Here is a 25,100-nt window from a genome sequence, read left to right on the forward strand (position 1 = left end):
TTGTTCTTGTGTTCGTGTCACGATTTTAGAACGATAGGTACGAAAGACCATTGCATTACATGTGCGCGTGACGAAATGAAGAGGCACGCGGGCATCTCTATCTAAGCGCCTTTTAAACTGATCAGCTGATTGTTTTGCACGTGCTGATCTTTCTGCGCGCCTGGTGTCCGAAACTCAAAATGTTACAGTTTAATAACATTTGCAGCCGAACTTTCTTTACATATTTATTATTTTAACATAGATTATTGATGTTAAGTTGAATATGGACGGTTAACATAATGTGTGTGTTTTGTTATATGTATGTATGACTTTTATCTAGATCGCAAGTCACAGGAGTGTGTTTTCCAGTGCAGTGCCACCGCTCCAGTGACAATGGCCTTTGGGTTGGGTTGACTGGTTGCCAGTCAGTCGTCAGTCAGTCAGGTGCGGGATGTTGCGACCTGGTTCCGCAGCAAAGAAACGAAATACAAATCCGTCCAACTGACCGGACGTCGAATGTCCGAGAGCATGGACACAGTTGGGACAAGGAATACGCGGAAATACACGGAAATAGCGCGGAACACGGAATAGAAAGCAGACTTTCGGGCGGAGGGCCAACCGAAAAATCAACCAGACGACGACCGACTACTGAACTGACCGACCGCAGGCTATGAATTCTATGCGGTTTCGGAGTTGCAACATCATCACCTGGGGCTGTCGTGTAATTGCGGATTTTCATTTTTAAGCAGCGCTCTTTATTCGCGGATTTATGCGCTTGCATTATGAATGGAACGCATGTGCCACGGAATAGCTTTGGGAATAGGAATTTTAATTAGTTTGCCGCATTTCGAATTTCCATTTTTTCCGGGTAGCTAATATCTGTTGGCTGTTAGCTGGTAGCTAGGAGCTGAAAATGTTCAATGAGAAGTCTGCTGCTGGCTGCGGAAAAGTGTTGAAAACCGCCTCATAACCATCGTCGCCATCAACATAATCATTATCCCGCAGTCCATAAACTGTTGCCGTCGTTTCCGCCGCTTTCACCATTTTCCAGCCCACTTTCCGCCTCGTGTGTGCCATATAAATAAATATAATCGTGAAACAAGGCCAAGAAAGGGCGCTGGTAGGTAACTTAAATGCTGCGGAATTTTAATAGTTCACGTAAATGGTTTTTGTGGCGTTGGTAATGTTTATTAACCAACTTAGACGGCCGGGAACTTGGCTTGGCAGCAGCTCCCGAGTTCCGTTTCGCAGCTTCCATCTTCCCGCTTCCCGCTTCCCGCTTCCCTCTTCCCGCTCTCTGCTGACGACTCTCGACGCACGGCTCCGTTTCTGGTCCTCCAGTGGAGCGTGTTTAATGCTCACTTAAGTTGCGTTTATACAAATTTCTTCGTCCCCAACCTCCAGCCCCCCGCCTACAGCCTCGAAGCATCTCCTTTTGTTCTTGGTCCTGGGTCCTGTCCGGTGCCTGCGAACTTCCTTCTTGGATATCCCTCGGCTCTTTGGGCAGAAAGTTTTGTGTGGAGTGGCTTAAGGTATCCTTGGAGGACTTTCCCCTTTGCTGCTGCTCCTGCGTAAAGTAGATTCATTTGTGCCCGTTCTAAATGCTTTGTTGTTTACATTCCTGGAAGTTTGGTGTCTCACGTCGCTGGCACGCTCCTGGTCTCACAGCAGCAGTATCCTTGGCGAGCCATTCAGCTGGAAGAGTGCTGAAAAGGGCTTGGGTTTGGTTTATCCCCAAAAAGGTGATTATGATTTAGGGTTAGATACCAAATAAGACCTTTAAGTTAATATCTAAACGTATCATTAATATTATTACACAGTTTACATTTTGTATTTTTTATTTAATTTATTCTTCAATCACTTTGTTCTCATATCAGTTGTGGTTTATTAGCTACTCAAAAAAAATGAGGAAAGAAAATTGGGTTTCCTTCACACGGGTTGTCCTTATCAGCTAGCAACTAACATTATTACACTGAAGTATGTCTCTATCTGTATATCTGTATCTGTATTTGTATCTGTATATGTATTTGTGTTTGTTTATGTGTAGTCGTTCAACTATCGAATAGTTTTGGTTGGCAAACCGAGTTGCCTCAACTGTACACGACTCTTACTAGCTCCAACAACAATTTGACTAAGCTGCTATAAAAAATTAAAATAAAATAAAATAGAATACATAAGGAAATGTGCGTGGTGTATTTGTGTGCTTGTGTTGTGTAAGTGTGGGTGTGGCTGTATGTGTACGTGTGTTTGTGTGTGTGTATGTACAAGTTGAAAAACATATGAATATTGGGTATGATGGTCGATCGGCATTAAACACCATTCACCATTTAAGGATTGGGCTGAGCAGCTTCTCTAATCCTCGTCCTCACTTCTTCAATATCCTGCTAGTTTGCCCGATTTACATCGGCCTAATCCGCATATAGTTAGTTTTATCCTTAGGGCCTTGTCCTCTTCGTTAACAATTTTCCTATTTACAGTTTACAACTCAAACTTGATCAATTTGCTTTGTGTTTGTGTTTGTTTTGCTTAGCATTAGTGATATATTTCGCTTGCGACTTTTAGGGGGGCTTTTACTTGCCTATACAACAACAATAATATCGATTCTATCCAAATGTGAAAACAAAAATTCGCTTGAAATTTCCTCTCCTTCGTTTTTATAATTCTTAATAAACATCATCAGTCTTGAACTTAGTTTAGGTTTCCTTCACTTCTGCCCCTCATCCTCGACTCTCTTCTTCTCTTCTACTCTCTTCTTGTTGTTAACTCAAGCAAATGTTGTGGGTCTCGTTTTTTCGAAAAGTTGTCTTTTTGTTGTTTTGTGAATGGAAGTATCAAATTGGGATTTATGGAAGGGATTGAGGGGAAGGACGGGTCGGGACGGGACTGACTACAATCCAGGTTCGAAGGCACAATTTCAAAAGACTTCTCTCCCAATTCCGACTTTTCAGACTAACTAACGCCTCTTCTATACACTAGCCATACGCTGGGGAGCCCTGCTTTTGACTTGGATTTCGATGCACTTTGACGGACGATCTTTACAGGGGAGCAAACACAATGGGATATTACAAACGTTATAAAAGCATTATTAACTTACACGTATTACTCAGGTGAGTAGGATTTAACAGCGCCCTAAAAGCAAACTACAAATGCCATCGAATTGCAATCAAAAACAGCGCCTCGCTACGTATGGGTTTTGGATGGGAACTCTGGACATATATAGTAACTAAACTCAGAGACGAGTGATCTCCCTGCGCAACAGAGACTCCGGGATTGGAGGACGGAGGACGGGTTCTAGGTTTCGGGCTCTGGGTTTTGGGATCGGATTGTGAAACGCACGGCATCCGCTGACCTCCGACCTCCTCCTCACACAAAGAACTCCTCGTTGCCAATGTTGCTGCCCGATGCTTCAACCAGTTGCCAGGGCCAGGACCATCCGCCTCCTCCGCCCCCGAGAAGTGTGAATCACCGCTCCGTGGAGTGGGTGGTGGCTCCACCGCCCAAGCCGCTGCTGCTGCTCCCCGAACCGGAAGCGGAATTCAAGCCCTGGCGGCGAAAGAAGCCCAGGGTGTCCAGCGCTTTAATGGTGCGTCGGATAAGCTCGTCCTTGTATTTCCAAATGGTCTTGTCCTCGACCGAGTGCTCCCGGTACTCCTCGCAGCTCTTCTTCAGCGTCTTGACGCAGTCCGCCCGATAGTGCTGCAGCTGGGCGTCCTTGGTGTCCACAGGATAGGACTTGCAGACGCCGCCCAAGCAGCTCAGCGGAAAGTGATTGTGGAGGGTGAGCACGCGCTCCGGATCGTGGAAGCACTTGACGTACTGATTCGGCTTGGTGTAGTTCTTCGCACGATGGACGTGCTGCAGCATGTGCATGTACTTGGGTATGTCCTTGTGCCAGCCATGCTCGTGCTGCTGGTCGTCCAAGAAGTACACGTTGCGGAAGTTGTAGCTGTGGAATCCGTCCGGCTTGATTTTGCGCGACTCCGGACGCACTTTGTCCATCAGCTCGGACCACAGGACCGCTCCGCCCTTGGGCATGATCACCTCGTCGATGTCCAGCAGTGCGATGTAGTCGTAGAGATAGAGGTTTTTGTACAGGCAGTCGTTGTATGGAATCACCTCGTTCTGCCGCTTGTGGTTTGTCTTCTTGGTTAGGTACAGGTGCTGGAATCCGGGCACGTTTGGCTGTCCGCCGGGCAGGGTCAGCGGGATCACTTGCACCTTGCCCTCCTGTTCGTAGTGACTGAGCACCTTGGTGATGTTGGGATGCACCTGTCGAGAATAGGGAAACGATGAGTGCTGACTATTGAATGCCAGTTGGCTGAGCAACTGTGGCAATGGATATTATTGAGTGGAATGTAGTATAGCAATATTACCTGAAGATTGTAGAAGTAGATCTTGTCCGCTCCCAGGATGTTGAGCATTTCGATCCACTCGATCAGCCGCACACTCAGGTCGTCGTAGAGGAAGTCCAATCCCTTCACGCAGACAGCAAAGCCCTTCTTCTGGTCGTCGGGCGGTCGGTTGTAGATGACCCGCAGATTGTTGGTGGCCGTGTCGCACTCCTTCTCCACCATCGACACCGAGCTGGGCACCACGCCGTGGAAGGGCTTGGGAATCTGGCAGGCGATCAGGTATGGCTGGTAGATGCCCTGCTTGTAGTTGCCCCACTTGTTGTACCAGATGTACTTGTACTCGAACGTCTTCACGATGAACGGCTCCTTTTGGCCGTCGAACCAGAACTGGCAGTACGTCTTCACCTTGGGCTCAATCCTATCGATCATTCCCAGGATCCGCACAGTGGGCCCCAGCAGCGAGGTCCGCCGGATGTCGTAGTAGGCCCCAAAGAGCTGGAACGTTCCGTTCGAGGTGCGCAGCGTCTGCCAGTAGATGTTGTTGAACTCCAGCTCGAAAATGGAGGGGTACTTCGCGCAGGTCGACGACTTCTGCTGCAGGAAGTTCTTATTCTTGCTCCAGTAGGCGATCGGCAGGGAGGGAATGCGCGACTCCACGTCTCGCACCAACTGGTCGTCGTCCATGGCTGCAAGAGAAGGGAACGATTGGGATAAGAAGCTGTAGTATAGTTGTATTTATAGTTGATAGTTTATAGTTGGTAAAAAAGCCTTAGTTATATAGATATTAAATGCATTTGCACGCAGCACTCGTGCTCACCTGTGCGATTGTCCACCAGTATCTCGCTGGGATCGAAGTGATCCGTGGTCGTGGAGGTGGTTTCCGCGTAGCGAATGTCCTTCTGCAGCAGGATGCGTCCGTTGAGCGGCACCTGCTGGTACTCCTGCGGCACCAGATTCGTGCCGTGCATCTTGAACAGTCCTATGATGACGAAGGACCAGACGCACAGCGAGAACAGGATCTTTAGGATCACCTTAGAGTGAGCCATGCTGATGACTGGAACTGGTTGGCGGCGAGGCGAAGTGATTTACTTTTTATGGCTGGGATTTCCTTTTATTCAGCCAGAGGCGCTGCAATGAGAAATGGAAAATGAGAAATGGAAAATGAGAAATGGAAAATGAGAAATGGTGGGTCGTTAGAAGGCGTTGCTTTTGTCATCTCATCCTGTCCTCCTACCCTTCGCTTCCCTCCCCCTAATCCTCCTAATCATTCATTTTTAAACAGGCGGCCAGCCAGTCGGTCTATTTCCGTTCCCCAACCCCAAACCCCAAACCCCGAGCTCCAAGCTCCAAGCTCCAATCCTCGTTTTCCACTTTGGTCAGGCGCAAAATGTCAAGTTGAAAACTGCGTGTAATATTTTCTAGCCAGGGGCGAGAAATGCCCGCCAGGACGAGGGAGCGGGGCTGGAGTGGGTGAAGGTCCTTAGCCTAATGGAAAACAATCTAAAAGCGCCACAATACAGCAGCTGATACAGTGGTCTTCAAGTGGCGAAATGCGTTTGCAACGTGAGAACTTAAAATGATTAATTTTATAAAACATTGTGAAACAGTATTCTTTTGAGTTCTGGAATACGGCCATGATTTTCTCTCGTTTGCCCCACTAATTGAGCAGTTTAACATTTTTCATGCATCTCCTTTCCGTCTCGAACCACTGTTCACTTGGGAAAACACCCAATTCACTTGCATTCGGTGGAGAAGTAGGCACACATACATACATGCGCCTGGTACCCTGTACCCTGTACCCTGTACCCTGGTACCCTGGTACAGTCACCTCCCCCAAAAGGCGACGCTGCAGGCGACAATCTGTTTGCCTATCTGCGCTTTGTATCTTTGCAATTGCGGGCTGTGCGTGCGACAAACGAGAAAAGACAAACGACGGACATGGACACTGGACATTGGACATAGGACGCTGGACATTGGACATTGGACATAGGACATGGCTCCCTTCGCCATTCGCCATTCACCATTCACCATTGACCATTCAGCAGCCAGAATCCAGCATCCAGTATCCAGCATGCAGCATTTGAACAGTGTGTGTCTGGCGGCAAGGCCTTCTAATATTTATGACATTGCATCCAGCTTCTTGCCATTGCCACTCGGAATCCCTTTGGGTCAGGAGCACACACATCCATAACTCTGTGTGCGTTGGCCTCAGGAGCTGTGAGGATAGCCCATTCTGCCGTTCTGATTCCCAGCCCGCTGTGCATCGCAGCTCAGTTGCTCTTTGTCTTTGTCTTTGTCTTTGTCTTTGTCTCTGTCGCTTTCAATTGGAGGCGAGTGTCCTGTCCGCTGTGGCTGACAAATTGCTTGGAGTTGCTTTTATTTTTAGTGCATTTGCTCGTTGTCTGTCGTGCAATCTAGAAACCTATATTACTGGAATAACCAACGATTAAGAGGCAATCAAAAGTGGCACGGGAACTGCAAAGTTCTAAACTGCTTTCCACCTTCAGCAGATTGCAAGTGCAGTTCACTTACTTGCAAACTGCACTTCCCCAGCACATTCACATCACATTTTCGGTATTTGTTTAAGTTTAAGTTGAGTCCCGAAAACTTTGTGCAACATTTTTGCCGCATTCAAAATCAGCTGCAGGGATGTTTCCAAAAAGGAGGTGGGTCGCCGCCAAAGGGGAGCAGAGCCACAAGTTTTTACTCAAATGTTTTCCATTTCATTTGCATGCGCCGCAAACTTTTTGCAAACACCAGGCCGAGATACAGAGCTACAGAGATACTCGTACACAAAGATGCAGCGAAACCGAATATGTTGCAACCAGCTTTCAACGAGCTCACCAAAGACGCCGAGGGGAAAGGGGAAGCTGGAGGCTGGAGGCTGCAGGGCTCGGGAAAAATGCAAAATCACCTGTGATCCGCTTTAATCCCAAAAGGTTGGATATTCCGATTCCGTATGGAATGTTCACCTAGTCTGAACTGATTGAACTGTTGTTGTTTATGACAGCAATCGGAATCAGATCGTTCTCTCCTCGCCGAGTTCAAGGCCCTTCGTTCTTGCAGCTACCTCTTTCGTTTGGTTTGTGTGCAGTGTATTGTGTATTGTGTATTGTGTATTGTGTAGAGTGGCGTGTGGCCGCGGATCCATCATTTATCACTTAGCAAAGGCGCTCGCCCCGGGCTTTCGCGTACCCATAAATCTGCGAGGTCTGTGAAACGATTTGGGTCAATTTGCCATTAAATACGCGTCATGCTTATGTGATTATTCAAAGGCGATACACAGAACGCAGAAGACAGAACAGAGAACCACGGCTACAAGTACAAAGTGTACAAAATGTACAAAATAGAACCCGACAAGTTCTTCTCGTGGCTGGCATGTAATTTGCTAGGCAAAACAGGTTCGATCTCCGGGCGGAATGTGTGTCGCACCCAGAGCTGGAATAAAATTCAACTGAAACCATCGCTGGAAGCGATAGAAATGGTAATGGTGGCCTTAGGTATTCGGTATTCGGTATTCGCTATTCGGCTACCAAAATGGGTCAATGAGCCTCGATGACTCTTCTTGCGATCGCCAGAAGAACCAAAGCCAGAACCAGAGCCCCAGAACAGAAATTAACTCCATGGATACCTCCATCGGTAGATCGGTAGATCGGTAGATCGGCAGATCGGTAGATTGCCCTTAAACGGCGAGCACTGATCTGCGGTTCATTGATCCGCTGTCCAGAGGCGAACGGCAAAGCGCCATCCAATTAAGCTGCCCGAGTTCAATGGAAACCAAATTGGCTGCAGCTCCTTGGAGCTGGGATATAATAGACTTTTGGTTGAGGCGACTCATTAGAATATCTCCCGACTATAAACATGATAAACACGATAAACGTTGATAGACGCGGTGAGTGAGGTCATATGGAGGTAAATAACTGAGCAGAGTACTCCTGAAGTTGCTGGAACCTTGGCAGGCACACGTAATACCTATGAATGCTGTCACATTCCAGGTGCGATCGATCATAACTCGTTTGGAGCCTCGTTTTTCCAGCCACCTGATTGATTTATGCATGTGTTGAAGACAAACTCAAAAGTTGCTCATTAGCATGCTATTTATAGGCACGATGTACGATGTACGATGTACGATGCCAGGTGCAAAGTCAGGTCCCCAGATGAATGAATCATTATCATTATCATTATCAGCACCGACACCGACACCGGGACCGGCATCATTGGCATTAATGCAAATAGGGGGATTCAATGAACCCCCGAGCACTAAACTATTTACGTATCCCCGCTAATGGCCAGAAAGAAAAGCAGGAAAATAAAACGAAATGAAGTGGTTTAGAGTGAGGCTGAGCTGAGTTAAGTTGAGTTGAGTTGGGTTGGGTTGAATGGAGTTGAGTGGACGAGAAGGAATCTAAATGAAAGGTCGGGTCAAGTGGCACGGTGGTAGAGCTCCGTTCGCTGGTGCCACATTTGTATCTCTGTGTTGTAGTTGTTACGACAATAAAGCCGCGAGCCGCGAGCCAAGAGCAGAAAACGAAAACTGAAAGCTGAAAGCTGAAAACCAAAAGTCGAAACACGAACGCATTTAAAATGCAGAAGGCAGACGCAAAGTGGCGCAAATGAACTTAAGTATATCGCGGGAAGTGTTGAGCATTGAACACTGAACAGCGAGCATCGTGCATCTCGTATCTCGCATCTCGCATCTCGCAGATACGCCGCAGCATATGTATCTTCGCATCAGCGCGAGTATCTCGTATCCGCATCTGTAGCTTCACCTCTGTACGCACATCGTGCACCGCGAGAAAAGCTGTACGGCTACATAAAGTTGAGTCAAATATATGACATATTTTTGAGGCCTCTCGATTCTGATAATCACAAAGGCGATTGGGATTGCTCTTGATGGTCAAATATATTGAAATATATTGAATCCGTTTTCGAATCACTTTTTATTCAGTTTTTCTTCTCTGCGTACCTGTGGCGCAGCGTCTGCAATTTTAATTCGCCTCACATCCTTTTATTTGCGTACGTGCGCGGCAACTTCTGGTGTCGGTGCCTGTTGGTGTGCCTGCTCGATTTTCTCGGATTTGGTGGCGCCTCCTTGCTTCTGCCACCACGATTGATAGCAAAATGATTTCTCAATATGTCGCCTAAGTTGATTTTCCGTTTTTTGATGCCAAATGAAATTTGTTTTAGCACCCTCCCCTGGCATGTGGCGTGCCGTATCTGCCGGATACATTTCGCTCTTGGCAAACAGAAATTCAGCTTAAATTGAATTACAAATATTATGTCGCTCTGGAGAACCAGAACCAGAACCAGAACCTGAACCATACCACTCAGAGTCCGGGTGCAGGTCAGTCGGTAGGTAAAAGTGTTTTAGATTTGCCATTTTACTTTATTTTATTTTTTCTGGCCATTATCGCTTCCCCGGCTGCTCTTTCATGTGCTTCAATTGCCATTAGAAGTTCAGTAAATGAACATTTAATTTCAATTAACCGCAGCGGGACAGCGCAAAGTACCAAACAGTGGCAAATGCAGGGCTGTTGATGGGTTGATAGGTTCATGGGTTGATGGGTTGATGGGTTGATGGGTTGATGCGGCTTTTATTAACCCATGCAAGCCCATGCAAAGCCTGCCTCCTGATTATTATTTTTGTGCCGGACTATTTATGGCCATAAGTGCGGCGCAGTGCTGCAAATGTATCTCGTAATTCAGCAGCAACAACCGCAAAACAAATAAAAGCAACCTCCATGATGATAACAATCATCGTCAACGGCAACAACAGCAACAAGAGCAACAAAAGCACGCAATTGTTGTCAGTGATTTAACATTTATAACAATTAACGGAAAACAATGCGGCAAATTGTCAAAAGACATGAAACGGGTGATGACCAATATGCAAATGGAAAATGGCCCGAACGGAAAACGGGAAACGGGAAATGGAAAATGGGAACTGCGAACTGGGAAATGGCCAAGAGTGCCGCAACATGGCGCAATCAGAAAGGGGCGGCAGCCACGCCCCCACGCCCCCACTGTCCACGCCCATGCCCAGCAACTTAAATAATGCAGGCAGAGAGTTGCGATACTTTTGCACCTCCGTGGGCGAAAAGAGGCGACAAGTTGGCTGGACTTGGACTTGGACTCATTACTAGAGAACAATTTGATAAAAGATATTTACTTTTGAATCGCACCGTGTTTTTTGCGCCTCTTTATTGCATTGCCCCATTGCTTTATGGCTCCAAGTCCAAGTCCCTAAATCACATAATTTAAGACGCCTATTATGCGGTGTTAAGTTTCGAGTCATTAAAACCGTCTGCGAATTTAAGAAGCTCCTCAGCTCAGATCGACGCCTGTTACTACTAAGCCTCGAAATGACAGTCATTTGCAAATATAGTATCCACTTAGGCATCATCGTGATTTGATGGCTTTGTTTGCGTTATCTTTCTGGATACGTACGATGTGTTGTTGCCGTGTTTAATTGCAGGAGACCCATCATTCTTGCCTCCTCCGACCCGCTGACACGCTGACTCTCTATTTTTAGTCGCTAAGCAATACCTGTCACGAGCAGCAATTGTATTCTACAGACTGCGCTGCAACATACAGCACAATAGTTGGCGACTTACGCGACTGGCTGACTGGCTGACTGGCTGGCTGGCTGATAAGTTGCGCAATCCGCTTACGTCATCCGGAGATAAAGACGGAGTTTAAGGCGGCGCGGAGTGCACGACAATGCCTTGACCGACCGACCGCCCCCTCGTGCTATCTGCATCTGCAGCTCCCCAACTCGTATCGGTTGTATCTGTATCTGTATCTGTATCTGTATCTGCATCTGCATCTGCATCTGTATCTGAATCCTCTTCTTCGGCGGGGGTGCCTAATATGGCAGTGGTCGGGGACACAAACACGGCCATGTGCGACAGGGCCAACGCAATTGAGAAACAATTTCGCAGAGGAGCAAATCAACGTTTAACCAGATGCGATGTGACACACACACAAAAGACACAATACACACAAGAAAGGGAGCCGAAACTTTGACTGCACGTTGTCTATATAAATGCGACACGAACTGTTTAGCTTCGAGTGATGTTGCTGCCATCATTGTTGCATTCGCAGTTGCTGCAGCATGCCACTGAAATCAGTGCTGCGCGGTGCATGCTACATGCCCTCTGCGAATGCTGCATGCTGCATGCTGCACGCCCAAGAAACCCACTGCGAAACCCACCGTGTCCGAGTGTTTAAATTTAAGCTTCAGTTTGTGTCGGCGTGTGCACTCCGTTTATCTGAAGGCAGTCACCAAAGTGCACTGCGAGAAAGCCACTCACTTTGATTCACTTACATTTAGTACGATTACGATTCAACTGGAATGCCTTTTAGGTACATTTGCATTTCATAAGCTCTGTTCAGAGCCCAGTGCTGTTTCCTTTTCTTGCAGTGCACATTCGGCCGATGTGGATTTTTGCGTGTTTGATTTTCCTGTCACGTTCCAGCTAACAACATAAGGAAGCAGCCGAATGCTAGGCGGTCTTTGTGCCCATCCCCCCGGCAGTTCCCAACGCGACAGTCAGTCAGTCAGTCAGTTAGTCGCTGTACATATTGTTGGACCCAGTCTCGTCCCCAGACTCAGACTCAGACACAGAGTCGAATTCGGATTCGGATTCGGATCCGGATTCAGACCTTAGACCGGAGACAAGTCGGGGCACCATAACCATTCCGCCGTAAGTTGTCAACGGCAATTTGAATGGCACGTGGGATGCGAGGAAGAGGTTGAACGCAGAGGTTGATTCAAGGAAGGATAGATGCGACATGGGACGGCGTATCTAGAAGTTCGTCTCGCTGTCACTCAGGCCGCCGCTGACTTTGATTGCAATGCGCCAAGGATGCCTCCAAATCAGATTCAGAATCCGACTGCTGCTGCTGGTGATGCTGCTGGTGATGCTGATGCATCCTCAATCCGGTCGTTGTCGCTTGAACTAACATTGCTGAAACTGTCAAGGATGTGGAAGGTGGGTCGGAGTCGCAGTTGCAGTCGAATTCTCAGCTCCTGCCCCCAGCTGCTGCAAGCCGCCTAATGTGGCGGCAACAAGTCAATAGATTCCGTTGCAAGGTGCTAAGCCGATAGATGGGAGATGGGGCACGGGGCACGGGCCACGGGCCACGGGGCACGGGGAATGTGGCATGGGGAACATATCTGGCAGAGAGAAGCAGAGGCTGCAAGTATGTATAACGTTGCCTACTGACGTGAGACAATTACGTGAGCAAATTGCAAAATATTTGCCTGGGTGAATGCGAATGCGAATGCGAGTGGGACATGTGAGACATTCGATCGACGCATGCTGCACAGATAAGTGACTTGGGCGCGCTACGTTGCCAACGTAGCCTACGTAGGCGGATTGAATCAATTATGGGGAATATATGAAAACTTAATTTGTAGGGAAATTCAAGTGATCCATCTCTGCGCCAAGTCGCAACGAGAACAGGAAGAGCGAGGAAAGCAAGGCTAATAAGCCATAAAATATCCAGAAATTACGTTAACTACGTAAGGAACGTAGGAACTGAACGCAATTACTCCTCGTTTCAATATTATACGGCGACGTGACACATTTACGTGAGTAGGTTACGCGCGACGTAGCCGGAATTCATTCCATCCGAGTTGAGAACAGAACAGCACAGCACAGAACAGAAAAAAACAGAACAGAACAGGATAGAGAGCAGGCAGCTTTCCCGGAAGGCATTACAATGGCCGTGCCGTGCTATCTACGGCCGGACAGCTATACGTACATTTTTACGGAACGCAGCACGCAGGACGAAGGACGAAGGACGCAGGGATGAGGGGATGGGGGGATAACGGCAAGGGCGGGCGGCAACGTAAGCAAACAGTGCCCGCAAAAAGCAAACAACGGAAAGTGAGAAGTGCCACAAAAACGGCAGCAAATGGCTGCCACTCGCAGTTGCAATAGCACCACAAGCAAAGCAATAGCAATGGCAATAGCACTGGAAACGGCAACAAGGGCTGGCGACAAACAAAGCCAGCGCCAAAGTCGCCAAAAAGGTGGGGCGGCGGCGGCCCGAGGCCTGGGGGCGTGGCAGGTGGGGTGGACGAATAAGCGTAACAAACTTGGTGGGTCAAAAATACACAGTGGAAATAAAGTCATGCGCTTCATTGGATTTGTTGAAAAGACAGACCACTGCTCATCTGCGGTAGGAATCTGTTTCCCATTGTAATGGGTAGCAGTTAGACTTCCTAATTAGTAGTAATCTGTTTCCCATTGTAATGGGTAGCAGTTAGGCTCTCCTAAGTAGTAGTAACACGTTTCCCATTGTAATGGGTAGCAGTTGGGCTTTCCTAAGTAGTAGTAACCTTTTTCTCTTTGTAATGGGTAGCAGTTAGGCTTTCCATTGATGAAATACGCTGCAATTTACGATAGATTTGAGGGATATTACACTGCTGCAACCCCTTTAGCTTGAATTTCCATAATTCAGAGCCATAAATATGGCTTTTCCAAAGTGTTGGCCATTCTGTAGGCCAGCCTCTCAGATCCGCACGGTGTGTGGTTCGTGTGGTTCGCTCGGTTTTGGTCTCCATTTGATGGCGACTCTTTCGTTTGGTTTGGTTTTCAGTTTTCTGTTTTCCGTTTTCAGTTTTCAGTTTTCTCCTTCTTGTTCTGGCCATGCGATGTTTTTTTGCCTTTTTCGCTTTTGTAGCTGCTGCTGCTTTGAAAGGCACAAAGGCGAGCAAGCCAGCGAGCCAGCGAGCCAGCGAACCACTAGGAAGAACCAGTGCCAGTAACCACCGCCTCCTGGCAGAACCACCTTGTGACCGAGCAGCCAACTGCCTCAATTTGCATATGGAATTTATGCTTTTGATGACGCGGGCGACGCCGGCCAAAGTCAACTGCATGTTAATGAAACCCGAATGCATAAGTAAGCCCCCTTTCCTTTCCTTGCCTCTCTTCATTTTCATTTTCATTTTCCTTTTCCCACCCACACAGAGAGAAATTCATAAGCAATCCCCCTGATTCTCTCACTACTTTTTCCTTGAAAAATGAGCTTATGCCATTTGCCACAGTCTAAAGTTTCAGATTGCTAATAAATCTAAAAGACACTTCCTTTTCTACAGACTTGTTTAATATTTATAGATTTTTTATAGATTTTTTGCTCCGTGCAGCATTGAAAGAAAGACCGCGCAAACAGCTGCCCCACCGCCCCCCCTCTTTTATCACGATGCCTCCATTTTTCCATGCCGCCGTGCATTTTTGAAAAGCGAAAAGTTCAAGGATTGCCACAGAGACGTCGTGCGCCTAGATTCTGTGCAGATTTGGGTGCCCCGCAGTGGCCAGGTAACCCCAAAAGGCAACAATCAGCACAGCAGCAACGGCAGCAATGGCTGCAATGGCAGCAATGGCAGCCTAAAGCCAAAAGCTGAAAGCTGAATGCTGAACCACGGACAACGACGAGGCGAGGCATTGGGCATTGGGTTGTTTGGGAACATTAGGCATCCAGCGGGAAGAATGGCTGCAGCATCAAATGCCATGGAAAATTGAATAGACTGGCAAGCAGATTGGCTAACCAGCAGCTACATACGTCGATAGTCTGGGGTGGCAAGGAATGGGATTATCTAGAAATGAAATGGATATGAAATATCTAGCGATTGTGTATATTGTATAGCTTGTCTAAGCATCTATCTATCCACATCACAAAAACCGATTTAAAACATTGTGTTTATCGTAACTCCTTTCGTGGAGTAAGCTGTCCCTTGTTGCTGCGCAGGAAATGCCAAAGTTGACCCCATCGCTTCTAATGCTTTGTGGAAGATGTAGAGCCACGCTAACCATTCTGCAGATTTGCTGGCTAAATTTGCTCAACCGACGATACTCAGAGCACTGGTGGGTGGGAGACCAAGAACCAGAGACCAGAGACCAGAGACCAAAGACCCAAGATCTCCCCCAATGCGTTGCCTTTCACTAGCAACTTGCAGCTGGCAGCAGGCAACTCGCAACTGTGCTGATGATAAAATTGCTTTATGTTGTGCCTCTTATTTCCCAGTGTCAACTCTGCAATGTAACGGACTCTGCCGGGGGAAGGCATTCGTCACTCGGCGTTCGGCCCGCTGCACGACAAACATCCAATTAAGCTATAAAAATCTTAATTTAATTATTTGCCACACGAACAAAGCCGCAGAACGAACGAACGAGCGAACGAGCGCCGGATGATGGAGATTGGTGTTTAGAGTTTGCGTTGGTGGTGGCAATGGCGATGGCAATGCAGTTGAAGTTGGCTTTCAGAAGACGGAATATATATGGCACTGGTGATGGTGATGGTGATGGTGCTGGTGTTGGTGGTCGAGAAGGAGCCAAAGCCAAAGGCAGGCCATTGCATTTGCCATTCACATTCACATTCACATTCACATCCCCATTCGCATTCGCATTTTCAGTTTGGTGAACGAGTGCAGCGGCGAGATGACGACAACGATTTATGGTGGCCGGTTTTTCTTCATTTGGCCACTGCTCCCAGCTCCCAGCTCCCAGCTCCAAACACCGAGCACTGAGCTCCAAACTCCGAGCATTGGCAAAAAGCAAGAAGCCAAGGCAAGAGCAAAAGCAAAAAGCAAAAGCAAGAGCACGAGCTGCCAAGCAGCCAAGCAGCCAAGCAAGCGAGCAAACGAGCAACAAGGCAGCAGGCAGCAGGCAGGCAACATGCATTTTTCATGAATTAGTTCACATATAAAAGTCAAATGCAGCCCCGGACTCGGAAAACGGGCCCAAACGGGGGCGGCCGAAAGAACTAGTTGGAGTTGGGCTCTAGGCACATAAACAGATTTGGTGGTCGTAGCACACACCGAGAAAAAATGCGACAAAACAGTGCACAGTCCGCATCGAGATCAAAAACAATCATAAAATACAGAAAGGGAAGCTGAAGGGAGTTCTTGGATATTTCGCCACTGCCGAGAGTCCAATGGGAAGTGGGCATACCCGCAAGAACGGAGATCCAGACATAAGGAAATGCATTCCAATGCGAGGTTGCAACCTAATTCAAATTTGGTTGGAGTCACAACTTGTGTCGATCCCCAGATTCTGATTTCTGTGATTCCTTGCCGATGGCACCTGCCAATGTTGATTCTGCAGTGCATAATGAATGAAATGAAGGCAGCTCAGCGCCCCTTTGTCAGTTTTTCTACGCCATCAATGGGATGATGCATGTGGAAGGGAGGAGTCGAGGAGCCAGTCAGCGGAATTCGGTTAACGTTTTCAGGGCAGAGATTGGATAATGTGCAGCCGATAATGCGAATAGCTTCTGGGCCAAAACACATTTTGAATGAAAGGTCCGACCGTAGCGAACTGCCTTCCTGCCTGACTGACCCAAAATCGGGAAGTCAACCTGTATCTGCAGACACAGGGATCCAGATATCCAGATATCCAGATGCGAAAGGCAAAAGCTCAGTCAGCAGGATAAAGCGAAAACGTTTAATGCGAGCTTCTTGTTTGCCGTTGTTGTTTGGCTGTTTGTTTGTTTGTTGTTATATTTGTTGTTGGCATGCCCGCTGGCCATTTCACGGAGCCAGCCACTTGACACAACGACAACAACAACAGGAGAGCTGAGGCAGGAGCTCGTTTGATTCTAGGCGGGCAAGAACATTGCACGGTGAACGGAACATTGAGCAAGTTAAAATATAATAAACAGGCTTAAACACACAAACATACTCGTACATCTGCCTGCGTATGCTTTTCTTTTTATGGCAAACAGGCAAACAGGCAAACCAGCCAACAAACAGAGCTGAAACACATTTAGGTCTGGGAAATGGAAATGGTTTCGAAATATTATTCCAGGAGCTGAGGAGCAACTGGCAGAGAAAATAACAGAGTTGAAAACTGCGTTTACCACATCTGTTGATTTGGGTCGAAATATGCTGCTGCCGGGCCGGATAAATTCAACCGATCTTATATCATTTGATGCAAAGAATGTCGTATTCAAAGAAGTTCTAAATCTCAATCCAACTACGAGAGTGTGCTATTTCTGGCACTGACAGCTCGAGTTTCCCCCGAGCCTCAAGCAAACCCAATAAAGCTCACCTGATGGATGCCACGTGCCACGCGGGCTGAGGAACTTTGGGGCAACTGGCCGTCTGATGCTGCTGCTCCTGCTGTGGTGCTGCAAGGAAATCCAGGGCAGAGTTTATTATAAAGAAATCTTTAACAAAAAGGCAGGGCATCGTCCTTTGGGCCCAGCTCTAAGCTAATTCTATTTGGCTTTCCGTCTCAAGTGGCAGGAACAAAACGGGCTATGCAATACTAGCAGTGCGCGGCTGCACGGCGACTTTGGAAACTTTGGAAACAATCGCATATTGCATGTGGTAAATGGTATAGGGGATAAGGGCTCAAACGGGCAGGCTTAGGTGTGAAAATGGCCCAGATATGTATGAGTGTGTGTCTCTCAAGCGGTTCAAGGTTTCCACTGCCATGTTCGTTGGCCCACTTTTGAGGGTGTGGGTAAAAGTGAAAGTGAATTATTAACAGAATTGCCATTAGCGCTGATAGCAAGTGCACGTACATACGACTGCCATGTGGCGCTGTAGCTCATGAGTTTTTGTGTTTCTGCAGCCGGCAAAGTGGCTGCAACCACGCCCGAAGGTCGAAGGTCGAAGGTCGAGAGCTGGCATGCTGGCGCAGATGGGAGCGGGAGATAGTAGTTACCCACACCCCAAAACGACATTTTAATATTAAACCAGCTCATCTTCGAGTGGAAACGTTCGTTTCCGACTTGCAGCTTGCAAAACATTGTTTGCTATCATTGCATTTCCTGTAATTGGCTGACCATCAACATATGGCTTTCGGCGGTGACACCATCACTTGCATTACTTGTCCCTGCGGAACCTAATTGAAAGATTCCTGCCGGATCGCCATGATAGCAGCTTGCAGCTCAGCCAGCAGTTCATCGTTGCCGGTGGCCCGCACTTCTTAGTTCTCAGCTGGCTGCCCGCTTTGATTAATGATTGTCGACAAATACAACAGCGGCCACGCCCCCTGTTTTACCCCCTGTTTTGCCCACCGCCAAAACAAAACGTCCGTCCGTCAGCTGGATTGGAGAAGGAGAAGAAGAGCAGTTTGTGCCAGAAGTGGGAAGTGAGAAGGAAGAAGGCAGAAGGCAGAAGGAGCTTAGCTGGGCTGCAGATTGCTCATACGCAGCGTGGTCCCCTTGAGCCAAAATGAAGTTGCTTGCGGCGCTGGAATGGCGCTGCTAGTTTGGAACAGTTGACAGGGCAGCGCAGCGAGGCAGCATCATGATTTATGTCGTTTTATTTAATTTTAATTGAAAAACTTGCACACGACGAGCGACATGACGACAAACAACCGAAACCCCGAAACCCCGAAACCCCGAAACCCGGAAAACCCGGAAACTCCGTGAACCCCGAATGCCAGACCATCCTAGACCAAGCCAGCCAAATGTAATTAAAATGGCATTTGCTCGCCATTCTGTCCCCTTTGAGGCGGTCGCACAGTTGCCACCATCTTGCTTTGGCATCAGCCATCTGCACCTAGCAAGTCCTGGTCCTGGAAATGCAAATAAATAGCAAGACAAAGGCTCAAATGCAAATAGAATGACTTTATTAAATGGGCGGGCTGCTTGCTGGCTCAGGACTGTTGAACAACTTCGCAGTTGGTAAATGAAATGATAAAGACACGAGAGGAGAATAGGCAAACGTAAACCTACTGAGACTGAGAATGAGACTTGACTCCTGAAAAGGGGATCGAAACAAGTGAAGCCGTGTCTAACAAGCCACGCGACCTTTTCTCCCTGATTTTTCCTCTTGTTTTTTTCCCCCATTCCCCCATTATGACAAATGCAAATGACGCACTCGAGAAGAGGCTGGCAGAGCGGGAAATATGAACTGTAGAAAGTGGGCGCAGTCTATGAACAAGACATTACAACGGCAAACAGCAATAATACAACGACAGCCACAAGAACCAGTCAAAAGCCGCACAGTGGGACGAAGCAGTCGAACACCCACCCACCCGCAAGCAAATAAGCCGAAATAGAAAGGAAAATCAAAGGAAAGAATTAGAAACGGAAATGGGAAAAGCAGTCGAGGACAAGCCAAAAACTCAGCTGGGAAAACTTCTACGGGAGTTTGAGTTTGAGAGCCTTAGAAAACCCACTCGAGCTCTTCGGTCTAGTTTCCTTCCACAATTCTTGGCATATTCTCCACGGTGCGGCAGTTGCACAAAAAACGCCTGAGGGGCGGGAGGGGGCGGCGGAGTTGGCAACCAGAAAAACTGCCGCCAACGCTATAAATCATGCGGCCGGCAGCAAGAGCAAAAGCAAAAGCAACACGACCACCGAACGGCCAGCCAGCCAGCAACATAAATGTAACAAAAAGCATAAACATAAAAAAAGGGAAATTAAATAACAATAACAAGGTTATTCTGCGAGTGTTTCTGGCGCTGCTGCGATAACGCTTTTGCTCTTGCTTTGCTTTTCTTTTGCTTTTGCTGTTGCTTTTGCTTTTGCTTTTCAACTTGCCAACTAAGTGCAGCGGGACAGGCAGCAGCATGGAAAACATTTCGAGTGTGCTGCAAATGGAGTGTTTTTTATTGCATTAACATAAATACATTAGAACGCCGGGGAATGGACTTTGGTGGCTTGCTGTTGACTCACGAGTTCGCAACCAGATCGGGCAGATATATCTGTATACATGTGTGTACCATATACACATTTTTGAAAATGTGTAAAATGCTTGTTGAGGGTGCCATACTTGCGACTCGCGACACTTACACACGTGGCACTGCCACTGTTGGAGTTAAAGCGTGCCGCTTGCAACTTGCAGCTTGCATTTCATTTGAATTACCATAAAACGCATTGATTGTGTGCTCAGCTCGGCATCTCATGTTTTGGTTTGCGGGCGGAAATTGTAATGACAGCTGGGATTTGTGATTTGGCTACTTCTCAAACAACACTCCGCAAACAACACCAGTCAAAAGCAACACATCCTCCATCCTCCCGTTGGCAATAACCAAAGGAGCTAAGCTTTAAGCGCTTGTGTCAATGAAATGAAACTAGGAACTTTAAATGGCGATGCGAATGCAATTTAATCAAGCCAACTGCAAATGAATGCACAGAGCAGCAGCATTTGCATTTGTTGCTGTTGCAACACAACAGCAACCGCAGCAACAGCAGCAGCAGCAGCAGCAGCAGCAGCAACAGCAGCAGCAGCAGAAACAATCAAAAAGTTTTTAAAACAAATTAAAACTTGACGACAAGGACAAGAAAGGGAAAAGGAGCAACTGGAGCGGCAGGAGCGGCAGGCAGCGGCTTCTTCTTCAAATTTATTATGCGGTCAATTGCAAGATGGCCAAAAACGAGTGACCGGGACGAAGGGAGGAGCTGCAGCTGCAGCTGCAGCTTCATTAGCCACCCAGCAAAGACACAAAAGTTGGCCGAGGAAACTTGGGCTTCGTCTAAGGCGCGCTTAACTGTTTACTTCATTCGATTCGGCTATTAATTAAACGCCAAGTGCTCACGGTATTTGCTGGTTAAACAAAAGTTGCAATTGCGAGGCAGAAAGTTTGCTTCATGATTAATTATAGTTCTAATTGATTGACAATGAAGTTTACAACTTTATTAGTGAGGCTTTTGGCATTTGGCGCCCATTGAGCAGCAGCAACAAAGTAAACAACTAAGGAATCCATCGGACTAAAGAGGGTTACTTCTTTGTTGTTGCTAATAACGTATTTACATACTCGAATGTTAAGTTATAATTTAAAATGGTTAAAGCAATATATGCCATTTCTCGGGGCAAGTCTAGGCCAAGTGTACTTAAGTGCTTGCCACATTCATTCACCACTCATTCTCAGCTCTTGGCAAATATACACAGTTAACCGTGAGACTGCAATTGCCATTGAATGGCGAACGCCCACTTTTTTGGGGCAGCCACATCTCCCCCGAAACGCAATCAAACGCGCTGAAAACTTGCAGCACACAAAGCGGCGAAAACTTTTTGGCTGAAATTGCTCAGCTGCAGTTGCAAACAAACTTAAATCAAATTCATGACAAATGATGCGCGAATTTTGCACTTGCGCCTTTGAGGAGCTGCACAAGAAACACAAATTATAAACTGCTGTGCGCTACGCCGAAAAGGGGCGTGGCAGTTGAAACGCCAGCGCAGTCAAGGTTACGACTAGGTTCAATTACCCCTCTTTTTTTCTATAGTTCTCTTCCCCTCACTTTTTGGTCTGTTTCCACTGTCTGCGCTGGTCAAACGGGTCAGAAAGGTTAAAGCCAAATTAGAAAACAAAGTCTTATGCCTGAGTGCACATTCAAGGATGCTTCTTCTTCTCCGCCCCGCCCCTTCTTCTTCTTCTTCTGCCACTGCCGCCTTTGCCGCCTCATTTGGAGCAGACTGACAATGATGATGATAAGTTTGCCGCCCTGGTCACACTTGAAATGCCATTACGGTGCAGCCAAATGTGTGGAAAGGGCCAATGTAGCAACACAGCAATGTGGCACGGCGTGGCACGGAAATAATTGGATACATTTTCATATTAGGCCGCATGCTGAAACTAAACCAGTGCTGGGGCAAGGTGAGTGGTGAGTGGTGAGTGTGGCAGCAAAGGGTCGAGTTTGGGCTATTTCAAAAGTTACCCACACTCCATCAGTTGCCTCATAGATGGGAGATGGGACCAAGTCCAAGCGTTGATATGGTGCGTGGGTTGTGCTGTTCCGCGTCGCTCCCATGGTCCCATGGTCCCATGGTCCCAGGTTCCATAACCTGTCACTGAGTCTAGGTTTGGGTTTGCCTTCCGCCGTCAATAAATCAATGGCTCCGGTCATCGGACTGAGAAAGTCATTCGCCTACTCCGCCATCGATCATCGATCAGCGCGCGGTCTTTTGTCCCGCCAACGGGTTTTTCACAGACTTTTACATTGTAAACTCTTCATTTGGACTGCAAACGGCAGACGGCAGACGGCAAACTGCGAAAGCGTTGACCAAAATTGACACCGGCCTCAGCATCGACTTTCGCCTCGAAAATTGAACCCGAATTTGCAAAGTTCAATCGCCTTGGGGCGCAGCTATGATTGCAGATGGCAAAATGTTAAAAACTAGGCTCCCCTTTCGCATTTCACATTTCACATTCCACATCCCGCCTTTCAGATTTCAGATTTCAGATTTGAGACTTCTGTGATGGATAAGTGCATTTCACAAGCCATAAATTGCACTTTTACATTGATGAAACTTTGCTTTGGCCCCGAAGCCATATTGCCATATTGCCATATTGCCATATTGGGGTATGAATATTTAACCGAGTTTGAGAATTGAGAATTTGCCCCAGAAGCTTGAGCTTGTAATCTCGGTGAAGCACACTGCAAACCCAAAGGTTCACTTATCGTGTGTGTTTGCAAACACTCGGGCATAGTAGCTGTGATTAAAGGTCAGTCACAAAAAGGGAATACAAATAATTAGTTTTATTAATTTATGGTCCTTGAATGCAGAAGTGCCCGATTTCATAAATCAAAAGAGTACTTTGCAAACAATTATCCCACTGCAATGCAATGCAACCTGCAACCGTTTTGCCAAGTGCAACAGCAGCAGCAGCAGATTATTGTTGATGTCACCGGCAGATGCGATGCGTTGGCAACAGAATTCATCGTTTGCATTTGTAGAGCAACGTTTCCGAAACTTTATGTTGCTTTTCCCATCATTTCTGCAGCCTAATGAATATTTGCAAGGTTGCTCTGCTTTCCCGACAGTTGGGGAAATTGATCCTGTTGCAGAAGCGTTGTCTTGCGAGGGCCAAGTTCCTCGAGCCTTTGCACTCCGATGAGCACTCTTCAAAAAGTTGGTCCCAAAAACTTTATGCCTTATCTGGTGCACAATGGGCATCATTTGCAGCTGGACCTGCCAATCAATTGGCATTGGCCAATGTCCCGAATGTAACACTCTGCTGCTTGCGGTGCCAAGTTTGACTAACGAATCATTCAATGTTTGGCCACCCAATTCCGAGTCCAATTCACGAATGCACTTCAAAGTTTTCCAATGAACTCTGCGCGCACCTGGGACACCTGAGCACGGTCACTGGATAGATGGCCGATGGTCAACGGCTAGTGGCCAGTGGCCAGTGGCCAATCTGGCTCTTTTGATGGCGATCAGTTACCTGAAATCGCCACGCATCGCTTGACAAGTTCAAGTTTAATGGAAGCAGCAGCAGCAAGGCGGCGATTCACGCGCTGTAAAAGTCGCCAGCAAAACGCGCTGGGCCAACGGCATTTGTTAGAAAACCACTGACTTTGGCAACGTGTCAAGCCGGTTTTCGGTTTCACATGGCCACCGGTCAGCATTTTTGCAGCACGCGTCCCACTCCAAAGCACACAGACACATGCACACAGACACAGTCACAGTCACAGACACAGACACAGATACAGACTATTTGAAAAAGCAACACAAAAGACACAGATACGAACCCATGCGAGCTCACGGGGAAAGAGTGAGAGAAAAAAGAAAGAAAATCCGGTCCGGCCACGCTCAATAAAAATGTTAATTTCAACTGTAACAAGTTCAACAGCAGCAGCAGCAGCAGCATAAACAAGATCAACAAATCAGTTTCACATTGTTGCAGCGGCATCTAATTGGGTGAGTCAAAGCCCGAAGATGCCGAGCTTTGATCTTGCTGCGATCTTTCGAGGCTGGAAAACCTCTGAGGAAACTCAATAAACATCCGGGAAGGAGCGTCATCCGAATCCATTATTTAACTTTTCTTCTGAACTATACGTATGCATTCTGTAGGCTTCGAAACACTTTCTGTTAGCTGATACTTCTAGTTTGGTGACACACGCTACGATCTTTTTGTTGACAACTAAGCGATCGAACGCAAATCCCAGAAATCTCCATAAGCTATCAATCGAGTGGATCAGAAGTCTTTAGAATTGATTTCGTTGCCCGAAATCGAGCACACAATCAACCTAAGCCCATCACCAATCCTATTCTCCAATCTCACAGCTAGCAGAACATCAGAGTTCAATGATCGTTGCGTCGAATATAATAGCTAAGCGATATCAGGCATTCATTTGGGTCATTAAATCGGTAAAATGACTGGGAAATACTCGAGTTCAATGAGCCACATCTGGAAGGTATTTTATCCTCGAAAAGCGCTAAGAACTTGAAAAGCTGTTGGGAAATTGTGAGACATTAAAGGTAATCTCATTGCACACGCCACTAATGAGTTGAAAGTTTAACTTTTAAGCCAACTATCTGCCCCAAGAATCTGACCCTGAGTCATTCTACCCAAATGGATTGTGTTATCAGATCAGAATGAATGGATAAATGCTTAAATACCAAGTGTAAAGTCTTGTTTTACCACCGACTGCAGTTCGAAATGGGATCGGATTGGATGTGGCAACAACTGCAACTATGTGTCCATGGGCTTTGAAATCCCCAACCCGGACCCGTTCAATTATCTAGTTCAACTGGCCATTTCCGCCTCCCATTGAAGCTCCTAACCGAACCGAACCGAACAGGAATGGCGAGAGTAAACAATAATCATAAATAATAATAATGGTTACGGTTTCCTCCTCGCTCTTCTGCCTTCTGTCTTCTCCATTCATCGCATTCATCTTCTTTTGCTGCGTTTTATTGAGAAAATAAACAAACATCGTAACAGTTTATATATAAACATCATCAACATCATCATCATCATTGATTATGCTTTCCGTATGTGCAGCATTTTCATAATCAATCAATTGGCTGGTCCAGTTAATCTGGGTTATACCGGGTCCACAGTTACCACAGTT

The 25,100-nt window shown here is 47.1% G+C and overlaps 1 protein-coding gene across 2 annotated transcripts in view; it reads right to left on the reverse strand.

Moving 5' to 3' along the window:
• Positions 1–1,799: 1,799 nt before the first annotated feature.
• Positions 1,800–25,100, reverse strand: part of LOC6523881 — a 64,741-nt gene continuing 41,440 nt past the window's right edge. The window contains exons 1-4 of one of the 2 annotated variants that reach the window (XM_039377488.2): positions 17,390–17,468; positions 5,149–5,459; positions 4,353–5,017; positions 1,800–4,248 (exon numbers count right to left, since the gene is read on the reverse strand). In XM_039377488.2, the coding sequence (XP_039233422.1) occupies positions 3,442–4,248; positions 4,353–5,017; positions 5,149–5,377 (1,701 nt within the window). In that variant the 5' untranslated portion in view covers positions 5,378–5,459; positions 17,390–17,468 and the 3' untranslated portion in view covers positions 1,800–3,441. Of the gene's footprint in view, positions 4,249–4,352; positions 5,018–5,148; positions 5,460–17,389; positions 17,469–25,100 lie in introns of those variants that run through there. The other variant, XM_002099718.4, reaches the window with a different exon arrangement.

The sequence above is a fragment of the Drosophila yakuba genome, chromosome X (genome assembly GCF_016746365.2).
Source record: "Drosophila yakuba strain Tai18E2 chromosome X, Prin_Dyak_Tai18E2_2.1, whole genome shotgun sequence".
Lineage (NCBI taxonomy): Eukaryota > Metazoa > Arthropoda > Insecta > Diptera > Drosophilidae > Drosophila > Drosophila yakuba.